The sequence below is a fragment of the Pygocentrus nattereri genome, chromosome 4, assembly GCF_015220715.1.
Source record: "Pygocentrus nattereri isolate fPygNat1 chromosome 4, fPygNat1.pri, whole genome shotgun sequence".
Classification (NCBI taxonomy): Eukaryota; Metazoa; Chordata; class Actinopteri; order Characiformes; family Serrasalmidae; genus Pygocentrus; species Pygocentrus nattereri.
The window spans coordinates 43,204,047-43,217,555 of NC_051214.1; the positions used below are offsets into that span (position 1 = coordinate 43,204,047).

Here is a 13,509-nt window from a genome sequence, read left to right on the forward strand (position 1 = left end):
CTGTATTACATCACATAATAGCATAAAAACTGGATTACTCTTTACTGAACAATTCCTGGAAGCCTGTTTCAAATGATGTAGGCCAGCTGCAGTTTATCTGGCTCCAGAGGCCAATCTCAACAGATCTGAATAAGTTAGCATTGAACAGGATAGAGAGAAAAACAAGACCATGCAGAAATAACACAACAAAGCAATAAAGAGTGGATATGCAGCCTAGTAAGCTAATATAACCCAGTTTTAATTTGGGAGGGGTGCATTTTTCCACTTTATTGACAAAAGTATGTGACAACATGCCATATAACAGAAATATCTACAACAGAACAGAATGCTCATGCAAAGAAAAAAAATCAAACAGTTGGAGAAGGTCAACACAAACAATGTCCCTCACGTTATACTAAACTGAAACGGTGTGTGTCCTGAATTAAACCATTGAAAGGTATTTTATTACGAACTACATCGATTATCACTTTGATTTATGTATAATTACCACACAATCTCATACTGAAGTGATTGAAATGTGTACATAATTTACACATGAATAATATCAACACACAGTTGTTTTTCAGTTCACTTACTTACAAAATTATGTTGTAATATCTCTGAATCAAGTAATTAAATGCATTTTCAGCACACAAACATTACATTTGGATCAAACTGTCATCTGTGAAGTATATAGTACTGTGCAAAAGTCAGAGATTATTTTGCAATTTAGTATTATTTCAACCTCAGATTCCTTGGCCTTTGTTCAGTTTCTGTGAAGAACATATAAAAAACACATTTTCAATAACTTCACACTGTATAGTAGTGTTGGGGTGAACCTGCAGGGAAGAAAAGTATGGCGATACTGTGTCCCTTCACTCTGTTTTTAAAATACATGGTCTGCTGTTAGTGTGTGTGTGTGTGTGTGTGTGTGTGTGTGTGTGTTTGTGTGAGTGTATTAGTGTGGACAACATGTGCTGACTGGCTACAGCTGCTAAAGGAGGACCCTACACTTACTTGTGATACACTACACTTGTGATCTGTTTTTTTACATAAATTGTTATGGTTGTATTGATTTAAAAAAAACAATAATGCGGACCACCAGACCACAGAGGAACCAAACATGAAAACCACACAAGGGTTAAATGTGTTCAAAGCTTTTTCCCTGATTGTGACAAATGAATAATTAATTAATTATTGTCAGTTTTGACAGGAAATTCAATCAATGAAGGGTAGTCTCTGACTTTTGCCCAGCACTGGACATTTGCACACAGCTGTTACCAATGGTATTCCTTCAAAACAAACAAACAAACAAAAAAAATCATCTGAAACATATTCCAGTTCTCTCACCAGTGTTGCTGTTCATTCAGAGCACTGTAACTGGAATACTAACTGCCGAACAGAAAGCCTCAACATTCATGAGCAGCAAAACAGCACCCAGTAACTTCAAAGTGAGATTATTCCTGTGGCCTACTTCTCTCCACTCAGTCGTGCTGTTACAGCTGACTGTGTCTGTCATGATCAAAAACTCAACCATATGGCAGTACAACTGTACAGAAAATACACTGCACATTCTCTCTGTAAGCATAAGAAGTCATATACTTAGCATGCAAAGCAGTGCTTTCTGCTCTTTCCTCATCTGCCCATGCGGCTTACTGTCTCTGCAAAGACTAATGCCATTATGTGCATATTTTAGGCCCAGTGACCGTTCATACACAGAAATGAAAGATTTATATCTTACACAAATCGATGCTTGAATAAGACAATGAAGAAAATCAAGTTAAAGGCCCGGAGCATTTACCTCAGGCTGGGAAACGCTCCAGGAGCATGATAGTGCTGGCGTCAGTGAGCAAACAATACAGCAACACCACACCATCACCTTCAACACTGCAAAAACGATATATTGGCAGGAAAAAGCACCTTGAATGTGAAACATATATGAGAATGTTCTCATTATAGGATTATCCAACCTATTATGTGACTCTTAAAGGTGAATTCATCCAAATTCCTGCATGATCATATCATCAACGAAGTCATTCAGAGTGGTTTGATGTAAAATGCTCCAGTCAGAACTGTTCATACTGGTGGTGATAGGAACCAAACAACTGACATATTCAATGCCTCTAAAAGCTCCCTCACAGAAGGTTATGACATAAAATGGATATGAATACAGTGCCTGATACCTGAGACATGACCACCTACTTTTTGGCCACATCATCAGGAGATCCCCAGTGATACTACAGCCTTCTAAGGGAGTCCAAGAGTGCACAATTGGCCTCACTCTCTCTGGGTGGGTAGGATGGTCTTCTCTCTCTCCTATCACTCAGCATGATATGATGCTAGCCAATGAAAGCGTCTGTTAGTTGAGGTAATAGAACAGGCAGGTGAAGCTACCTAGTGAAGTCTGAAAAGATGGTTGGCTTCAGTGAACTTGAAGGATGCATGCAATACCTTTCATCCTTCTAGCATGGCTAGTATCAAGAAATTAGGGTAAATTCTAAGACAGATTTTGTACTATTTTATCATTATTAACATTCCATATAAAAACTCTGACAAGTGTAGGTTCACTGGAGGTTTTTGATAGTAAATAAAATGGCTGTCTAGTAGACATTGTGAGCCCTGGTTCCTATCACCACCACTGTAAAGAAATCAAAAGCTTTATTTACAATGAACCATCTCATATTAATACACCCTGAATGGCTTTGTTTACTCAGCTTTGTTGTAATCTCAACTACTAGTCAAGACATTTTGAAAAATCAGTGGAATTCCCCTGTATGATATTTTATGAAACTAAATGCATTGGACACTAAAATAAGATTAGTTAAAATTTCTTGAACTGGACTGAAAAATCACTTTACTTCAACCCTGCTGTATAACACTGACATAATCATTATATTCCAGATTACATCCAGTAGTATGACAGTGTCATGCTGGTAAGTGTCGTGACATCAAACATTATGGAAACATAATAGTAACATGACACTGTTACATCACTGATCAAAATCTGTCATGACAACTATTGACACATTTACGGCATGGCTATGTCAGTGTTCTGTATCAGGGCTCAACTAAAGTGTTAACAAAAACACTTTCAACATCATCATGATATTAAGGTGATATTAGGGAGATTCTCTACATTGAAGATGCTTTCTCTTGCCAGTATATCCTTTTTGTAGTGAAATATGTATTGGTCATAGTAAAAAAGTCAAAGAAAAGTCAAAACTCCACCACACTTCTCATTATCCTGAACTGACATTGTCCACAATGCAAATTCTATGAGAGGTTCCATCTGCGAGAGCATTCAGTGGTTAAATACTACTTTACTTCTGTCTTATCAACGATTGGCATTAGCAAACACTCAACATTCACAGCAACAGATTAGGGCATTAAATTAAGGGTGTGACTAATTTTCTTTCAGTTAAGCTCTGTGGTTTCAAGTGTATCAGAATAAAAATGTTTATATTGTTTTAAGATAGATAAGCTTTCTGTAACAAACGTATTTTAGAAGAAGGCCACCTGCCATAGACCACGAGTGCACTCAAAGCACAGATCAGATGGTGATAAAGGCATATTAGTGACCAAACACGGACGCTCTTTACATAATCTTATTACAGTGAGTCAAAGGAAATGGCCTATGCCTGCAGATAAGGCCTCTCATGTGCACGTGGCTAGAATTTTTGGAAAATAGCCAAAACACACATTTACTACTGTTACTTCAAAGCCTCATAAATTAAATGTCAAATAAATAAATAAATATTTAAACCAGACACTGTGTTTTCTCCGTTTAAATCTCTCGAAATAATTTAGCAGAAACAAGAAGAAAACTTTCCAAATGTAAACAGATTTTTTGCAAACTGTACATTCTTATAAACTAAGCTAAATAGTACATTCAAACATATACATTTTAGATTCAAACAAAGCTGCAAACTCACATGTTCTATAAATCTACAATTCCCATATTTCTAGTACACTCTTACAAATAAAGGTTCCTAAAGGGTTCTTGGCTTGGACATCTCAGTGAATGTGGTGCACAAATTCAGTGAATACTCAGATCTTTTACAGCTCAGTTGCTGGAAGTTCATTTTCTTATACAGCTATATTTATTGAATTATTTATTTATGGCTTATTTTCTCCTGTTAGCCATTGGTGGGCGGTATAGCAGAACTAAAGAAAAAATATTTGCATGATGAACGATAAATATTGCAATATTTACTTTTTCTGAGGTTTAATAAGTCAGAATAGACAGAATGCTCCTCCAGTGCCATGTTTAAAAAGTAATATTAAAAAACTATCAAAAACTATGAGTACAATCATTTTTATCCAACTTCTCGCATAGTGTGCTGCATTAAATCCCATTGAACAGGACAAATTATGCTATTTTAAATTTTTAATAAAACGATTTTCTCTTTAAGTACTGATGATTTTCACAATTTGCTGAGAAAAAAACAGTGGCATATTTATCATGACACTTATGCATATTGTTATAATATGAGTATATAAGTTGCCCACCCCATTAGAGTGTAGTGTTTTTATCTTTCCAACATTTTACTTTTAACTTTCCAACATCTTTCATCTTTAAAGTACTTTGAGACTTAATGAGTTTTAACCATTAAAACAACATGGTTACTTGGTTGGGAACCATAGATAGTTCTTCTCTGGCATCACTCTAAAGAACCCTTTTTGGTACCTGTATTTTTAAGAGTGTAGGCTCTGACTGTTTGTGCTCCTCTCACAAGTATTGCATTGTTGGTGATCAGCATCAAATACACGTTTCCGTAACAGTGAGTATGGGTTAACTGCTAAAGCCATTCATAAAGCAATAGACTCTTAGCTCTAAAACCCATAGACTCATGGATAAATAAATAGAAAAACACTAGAGGTCTGTCTGAGGTGTTTAGTTTTGGTGTCTGTTTCAGTGAAGAGCTGTGTGGAGGCTTCCCATTGAAAAATGTAATACATTGAAAATGTATTGCGGCATATCTCCACTGTTGGAGCAAAACCTTCTTTGCCCTTTTCTGTCCTTTTTTTTATTTTTTGACTTAACATGTATCAATGAATGGACTAATAGAAATGGTCCAAAATTATTGAATGACACTTTGAATGAAATCTCATTACTGTGACTTATATTAAAATTTAAGAGTTTTTTTCTTTCCCTATAAATTTGGCATTTTTGAGATCCAAGGATTTGTTTCGACAACATATATTTGGAATATCCGAACAATACATTGCAATATAGTTGTATGAAATAGTTTTGATACCTCTGGTCAAGGTAAACTAAAAATGATAAATTAACATATTCTCTTAAGAGAACTCACTTCTGCACAATTCAATGCACAAGTACTGTTTATTTGCTGAACTGAATATATTGGGGGAAAAAATGACATTTTGTCTGTGCACAAATTACAGAACACTTTAAATGTTATGTTTCTTTTTTTTTTTTTTACAATATGTTCAAGTCTAAGTGAAAATATTTGACCAGCGGTGTTCAAACTTTCACATACAATTGTATGTACCATTTTTAAATGGGTTGCAGCAGCTCAGGAGCAGCTCAGGAAGGTTTTCTCAGCTTGGAACACTGGGGCGGGTTACTGTCCCGCTGCCTTGGCCTTCTGCTCCAGCACGCTGGCTCTCTGCTCCATCATGGCCCTCATCATGGCCGGGTTAATAGCAGGAGTCATAGCAGGAGACAAAGGGCGTAATGGATACTGGCTGGCTTTTCCACCCACTAACACACACTGAAAGTATGGGATCTTTCCTGTTGAACAGAGAAAACAATTATTATTTATTACCTGAGTTTCCAAAACAGTCCTCATTAGGTTCAAATATTGATCAATCCATGCGCTGGTTTCTTGATCAAGCTTTACAGAACATATGCAAAAGGAAGAAGAAGAAAATAATGAGAAATTATAGCACACAATTAAGCACACACTATGCTGCCAAAAGTATGTGGACGCAATTATTAAGTTCAGGTGTTTTAGGCACGTGCTTGATTTTATACAGGTGCATGAAATCAAACACATAGTCTCCAAAGAGAAACTCTGGCAGTAGAATGGATCGTAATGAACAGCTCAGTGACTTCAAATGTAGCCCTGTCATAGGATTCCAGATTTTTGCTAGAACTGCCACAGTCAACTGTATGTGCTAGTATTGTGAAATGGAATCATCTAGGAGCAACAACAGCTCAGCCACATCTCTAGTTCAGTGGAAAAATGCTCTCTGGAGTGATGAATCACAGTCCATTGTCTGGTAATCTCAGGGACGAATCTGGGTTTGGTTGATGCACTACTTGACATTTATTTGTGGCCTAAAAATTTTAGGCTGAAAGGGATTTTTGTCAATGTTATGTAAAGCTTGTTTTACCTAACAACTGTTGCTACAAGTTAATGTATTAATGGGTGTAGAACTGAAAAGTCATTGATTTTGCGTGCCATGTTCAATGCATTTTCAAGGTAATATTCAGTTGTTATTGTAATGGGAAGGGGTCACTGATATCCTTTCACATCCTGTTAAAGATCAGTGCTTCCAGTAATATTTAAATAACACAGCTGATGTTCTGTGCATTAGGCACCTCAATTGGAACTACTTCAATAAATTATTTATATGGTGACAGAAACATTTTTTTTCATCTAAAGACCCTGAAATCAGAGTAATTACCCACAAGGCCCTGAAAGATGTTTGACAAGTGTTCAGCTCTAATAGGCATAGCATTAGTGAGGGATTTAATTGATTTAGAGTCAGAGAATATAAATGCGGATTAATCTTTTATCAAATCACTTCTCAGAGTCAGTGGATCTCGCATTTGACAGTTGACAAATGAACTCAAGTAAACTGTCAAAGAACTAAATACTCAATGTAACTATATCCAGCATTGCACTGTAAATGAAAAGGAAATCTGAAGCAAGTTAAAGATGTCCTAAATTAAACAGGCTTTGAGGATAATACAAATTGGTATGATCCCCTATGAAATTACACATGTAAAATGAATGTTCAACCTTATATGGTCACTTTTTGTCTATTTTATCAGCTCCATTTACCACACAGAAGAATTTTTAGTTCTACAATTACAGACTGTAGTCCACCTGTTTCTCTGCATACTTTGTAAGCCCGCTTTTACCATTCTTCAGTGATCAGGACCCCTACATGAACACCACAGAGCAGGTGTTATTTGGGTGGTGGATCATTCTCAGCACTGCAGGGACACTGACCTGGTGGTGGTCTGTTAGTGTGTCTTGTGCTGGTCTGAGTGGATTAAACACCTCAGTGTCACTGCTGTACTAAGAATAGTCCACCAACCAAAAATATCCAGCCAACAGCATCCTGTGGGCAGCGTCCTATGACACTGATGAAGGACTAGAGGATGACCAACACAAACTGTGCAGCAGCAGATGAGCTGCTGTCTCTGACTTTATCTACAAGGTGGACCAACAATGTAAGAGTGTCTAATAGAGTGGACAATGAGAGTTTAAAAACTCCAGCAGCACTGCTATGTCTGATCCACTCGTAACAGCATAACACCCACTGCTCTGTGGTGGTCCTGTGGGGGTCCTGACCATTGAAGAACAGGGCAAAAGGGGGTTAAGGGTGTATATAGAGTAACAGGTGGACTACAGTCTGTAACTGTAGAACTATAAAGTGCTGTATGGTGAGTGTAGCTGATAAAATGGACAATGGGTGTAGAAACAAGGAGGTGTTCCTAATAAAGTGAGTGTTATGTGTATGTATGAGTGTGATTGTGCATGCAATTTGACCATGAGTGACCATCAAATTAAAAGTAACAGAAATATTGATTTGCACAGTGGCCAAAAATAATGTCCAGTTCTACATACTATAGATTATTTACTCAAACAATATACAATATACTATACATTTTGGGGTCTACTTCCAGAACTACTTTTATCACTTTAAAATGTTTGCTTCAGAAAGGAATTATTAAATAACAATAAAAATATTTATATACTTGTTGCATTTTTTGTGAACCTTTGTGAAGTTTCTGTATGTGTTTCTAGTGGCTTTAAATGAAGTGCAGTGGCAAAGGTTTTAAGTGTATTTCCTTCAGGATCAATAAAGTATCTATCTATCTATCTATCTATCTATCTATCTATCTATCTATCTATCTATCTATCTAAGTGTATTGTAAGTAGCAGAGGGCTTACCTGGCTTCTTCCCCTCTGTGACATTTTCTTCAGTTTCTAATTACACATAAAGGGGAGCATGGAGACATATTAGGAACAGGCAAGTAAAATACAGTAGACAGTGTAAAATACATTAAAGGTCAGGTCTCTGTATCAGTAACCACAGCAGATTCAGTTAGAGGTAAGCTGTGGACCTGATATTTAACCCTGAGGGAGTGTGTGGGGTGACATGAAAAAGCATATTTACGCACAACAGACCAGGAGGACTGAGGAAACCTTGAATTTCAATACTGAGGTTCAGAAGCTGCTATAATGGGAGGATAAAAGGTGGTTGGAAGTAATATTAAGCATCCAGTTTTTTGTAAACAAGCAGCTCAAAAGACAAGGCTGGGGAGAGAATGCTGAGAATTATGAAGAGTGAATAGAGATGGTATTTAATGGAAAGTGTAAGCAAAGTCTGATAAAGTAATCAGTATGTTAAGTCATAGTTTAGCTGGAGGGCATAATTTTTTATGTGAGGCTGCTCAGTATAATCCAGCATCATCAAAAAAACACAAAAAAACAAAAACAAAACAACATAGTGGTCAACCGCTAATATCTAAATATATCAGACCATCTAAACCAAACCCACATGAATCCAAAATCCGCAGTGCTCTGTGATCTATAGATAGTGGGTGGTGATCAAAAATGACTGGCAGAGTGGGTTGTCTTGCTGTCACATACTGTCAACCACGCTGTGCTTGCAGTGTGTTAACATTTAAAAGTGCTGTTTATTGATAACAGTTCAAAAATAGAGTTTTCATTTTTCTTAATGCTTTTCTGGGAGAACACCAGCATACTGTTCCTGGCCACTTTATTAGAAACCCCTGTCTTGAAGCTCCACATTGCTGGTGTACAGTTAGAAATTGTAGCCCAGTGTAGTACAGTTTGTATTAGCCACCCTCTAGCCATTAATCAGTAGTCAAGTTCTGATCATAGCATTGCTCTGTGTTAGGCATATGGAAATAATATGTGGTCAATAATGGCCTTACAGTCAGAAACTGCCCATGATGAGTGGGGTAGAGGGGGACAGATGCATTGTGCAATAACAGATGGGCTATAATCTATAATTATACACCTAGAATACTGTGCAAAATCAGAGAGCACTGTTCTTTTATTTAATTTTCAGTCAGTGTTAATGATTTCTTAGGAAATTAGATATAAGATTTCATTTGCATGAGGAAGGAGGGTGACACTTTATTTTGAGTGGTCCTTTTAGATGAAACAAACACTTAATGGACTATCAGTAAAAAACATATGAGAGTTAGGATCGGTTTGGAGTTGAGGTCAGGGTTAGGATTAAGGCCAGGGTTAGGGTTTGGGAAAGGTTGGATAGGGTTAGGTTTGGCGTAATGGAAGTAACGTAACAATACATGTACGTAATGTAAGTAATGTATCAATAAGACATCTACAAGATATTTACTCCAATGTATTCAGATGCTGTACTACATCTACTTCACTGATATGTTGTGGATGTGAGCTGCTAGATCTGATAATCTGTTAAGAGTTGATTAATCATCTACAAAGGACCACTCCAATTAAAGTATTACTGGAAGGAGAAAGTTAAAGGAAAACAATTGAAAAAACTTTCCAAAACTGGAGTTAACAAATGATTAAACGATACAGAGAAAATGGCACTTCCAACCGTGCAAGACCTCATAGACAAATGGTACTTAAGGCTTTCATCTTTGAGAGAGAGGAGAAAATCAAGCTCTTGCTTCAGATTTGAAAAAAGCCACAAGTGTTTCTGTCCATCCTTTCACTGTAATAAGACAACTCAGTGCTATGGGTCTGAAAGGATGTGCAGCTGTCAAGAAGCCAGAAGTTCTGGGACTTCTAAGATGCAGGTTGAATCTAAATTGGGATTGCTTGGACTTCTAAGACTGAACTTTGGTATAGAAAAACAGCCCTGCAGATTTCTTTGAAAATCTGAAAGCGAGACTCCTGAAAATTATAAAGGTATAATAAAGACAAAGAGTGAACTCATAAGGTGAGCGGACATCATAAAGTGGACAGTCGTGCAAGGTAAGAGTTTTTGATGAAGTGGATAGTGTGTTTAGTGAAATAGTTGGATCCAGTTTTTTTGAACACAGTGATGTTAATTGATTGAGATCAGTAGATGGAGATGGTACCTTAGTGATGCCTGGTGGTTTTGGTAGTTTTCCCATGTTCTACAAATGGCAAGTATGTAAGATACCTTTGAGTTCTTATGGTAATAAGACATTAAATATGCAGTTGTGATTCAAAATAGGGCCCAACTGATATTAAAACTGTCACTAATAAAGATACTAGTCTGATAACCGATAATATTAATAGCTATTGAAAATGTTGTTTGGTTGAGAATAAAAGCCTTTTTGAAGATAAACTAGCTTTAGTTAGTTAAAGCTGCACTGTGTAGATTTTGGGGATTCTGAGACCCCTCAGGTGGAAATGTGTAATTGCATGCAATGTGGAAGAACAAGTAAACAGATTAATCTGACTACTAGTGCATTTAAAGAGTATTCAAAGAGAACTTAGTGAAGGGCGTGTCTTCTGAGGATGTAACTGAACATCTACTATTGTCATCAAAACTACATCAGGATAATGTTGATTTTGAATATGATGCCTAAACCTCTTCTTTTGGGGCCTGTGCATGTGATGCTATATAACGATGAACGCCTGTGAGATATGAACAGTGCAAAGTCGTCCTGAATGTGTTTCTCTTATACAACATTTAAACAGATTATTATATAAGAAATTTTAACCAACAACAAATCTATGGAATCTTATTCTAGGACAATTTTATTGGCAATGCAATATATTGGTCAGGCCCTAGTTTATATGCACAGCATTAATACGGTATGTGCATCTATTTGGGTGTCATTCTTTTCTAAATGAAGATGTTTATCACCATTATGTGGCACATCAAACCTAAACCCAATGCCATTCTTAATCTTTTGGAAGACTCAAGGCTTTACTTACTTGCTGGTGCAGGTGGCTCTGCTGGTTTTTCTAGGAAGCAATTGAGGAAGGAGTTTTTGAAACTTCTTTAGAGTTGATTCACATGCAAAGTTAAATAACTAAAGTTTCTACATACCTTCTACGTCCTTGGCAGCTTTTCTCTCTTCTGCTGCGGCTTTACCTGTGAATAGAAGTGAATATGGCATGGAACATGGCCTTTGCTGCTTCAGTTCAACCAGAGGCATTACTCCAACACTATCTGACACCTCTGCAAAATCACACAAGCAAGACCATCAAATCAACTTTCAGAAGTGACTGATTTCTGCTCTTTTTTCTTTTCATGTCCCTTTGTGCCAGGAATACACTGTAGTCTGTAATTACAGAGTGATGTAACAGGCAATCAAAGGGACCCTCATTTCATCATTGCTGTCATAAGAGAATGTCTGTCAGGCTTTTATTCTAAAGTTTTTATTCTAAAGCTTGACAGATCCTATTTTCTTGTGTCAATTGGAGTTAAGAGGTTAACAAGGATTTGAATGATTGCAGCCGTTGTCATATGATCACTTGTGGAATAAGATAAACAATATAGTTTGAGGGAAAGTACATCCTAACAACATTTGTCCAGTGGTGCATTATATATAAAATACAATATATTCAATCTCACGAATGAATCTAGTGAACTTGTCAGTTTACTCACCTGTTACAGTTGCGGTTTTAGGTTCTTTCGCTAAAGAAATCAAAGGGAATACAAAAGTAAGCACTGTTTCATCTTTAGACTTTCCATTAGAGATTGCATATTAGTAATTTATGGGTATCAGTATTTAACTGATATCAGTAGAAATGCTGAATTATATATTGGATGGAAAAATGAATGAATAAGGTAATAAACTTCTCCTGGAATAGCACTCACTCACAGTGCATGATGTCTTGTTGTTAGCTGTGTAATTGATCTCTTGGCCAAAAACTGACAGATGGAAAGTAGATATGGCCCCAGAAGCTAATAAGCTTTAAAATGAGTGTGTCATGCAACTGTATCTATATTGGCTGATACTCACAACTCACAAAAAAGAGGATATTTTGATTCTTTAAAATATTTGCATAATCAAATGATTAAGGTGTAAACAAAATCATCAAAAAAAAAAACTACGTTACTTTTAATGTAAGTCAATGGAACCATTTTTTCAAGTCATTTTGGGTCATTTCTTTTGGCCCATTCATCATGAAATTTACACACAATATAACAGATAACAGGCATGCTCAAATTATGTCAAAAACTGAAAATGATAAAAAGTTTTTTTCTGACAGAAACCCTGGTTCCTATGACCACCACAATAAAGAAATCTGAGTCACTAAGTTTATCTACAATGCACTATTTCACATCAATCCACTCCGAATTACTTTATTTACATCTTAACTATGGAATTAAGCAGAAATTTTGAAAAATAGATGGAATTCCACTGTAAGTAATCTCAAATAGATGTATTTATCTGTCACGATTGGCTCCTCCCACTCCATGTGCGTTTGTTTTGGTTTTGTTACTCCGCCCTTGATTGTGTTCACCTGTCCCTCATTGTCCCGTGTATTTAAGCCCTGTGTTTGCCTCTTGTGTTTGCCAGTCTTTGTATGAGTGTATTGGTCTCTGTTTCATGTCCTGGCTCTGTTTTTATGTTTGCTTCGTTGGACTCTGTTTACTGTTAGTTCTGTTCTGGTTTGTGTCATGTCTGAACTCCATTCTATCCGTGTCGGCTATATGACCTTGGACCGTTATGACCCTGATTCTGGATTTGCACTTAATAAATCTTGCTTATCTCAGCATATGCATCCGCCTAATCGCTCTCCCTTACATTATCACTTATTTTGTCCTGGCTGATCAACCACATTTTGAGTAAGGAGGAAATTGTGTAAATTATATATACATATATATATAATTTTTTTTTCTTCACCTGAAACATGAATACATACCTGCAGGTTTTGCCTTAACAGCTTGTTTGATCTTTGCAGGAGCAGTCTTCTTTTTATCTGTCAACAAAACAAATATATTACTCTTATGTTATTAATACAGTATAAAACGCACCAAAAAACAATGTTACCAAGAAGCATCACACTGTATTTGTTTCATTAGCCTTTACATGATGTGACAGCGAACAACAAGGTGTTGATTTTCTGTCATGCTCTTTACACACTAAGCACTAATGTGATTTTTACATTTAATGACAGTAAACCGATGTGGAAGTTTGTTTTCAAAAACTTGATATAAAAACATGAACTGAAAGTTTAGTGAGACGTAATGAAATTTAAGACTGATAATGACCAAGACATTGATTGAATTGCTCTTCTTTGTATAGACTGCATTTCCTTCACTGAAAATGAGAATTCAGGATCAAGTTTTTAAAAGTGATGATTTGGACGAAAATCAAAG

At 36.4% G+C, this 13,509-nt stretch overlaps 1 protein-coding gene across 1 annotated transcript in view; it reads right to left on the reverse strand.

Annotated features, from left to right (window-relative positions):
* Positions 1 to 217: 217 nt before the first annotated feature.
* Positions 218 to 13,509, reverse strand: part of trdn (triadin) — a 92,184-nt gene continuing 78,892 nt past the window's right edge. Inside the window, exons 24-29 of the mRNA XM_037537387.1 lie at positions 13,053 to 13,109; positions 11,788 to 11,817; positions 11,227 to 11,271; positions 11,112 to 11,141; positions 8,133 to 8,168; positions 218 to 5,734 (exon numbers count right to left, since the gene is read on the reverse strand). Of these exons, the coding sequence (XP_037393284.1) occupies positions 5,565 to 5,734; positions 8,133 to 8,168; positions 11,112 to 11,141; positions 11,227 to 11,271; positions 11,788 to 11,817; positions 13,053 to 13,109 (368 nt within the window). The 3' untranslated portion in view covers positions 218 to 5,564. The remainder of the gene's footprint in view (positions 5,735 to 8,132; positions 8,169 to 11,111; positions 11,142 to 11,226; positions 11,272 to 11,787; positions 11,818 to 13,052; positions 13,110 to 13,509) is intronic.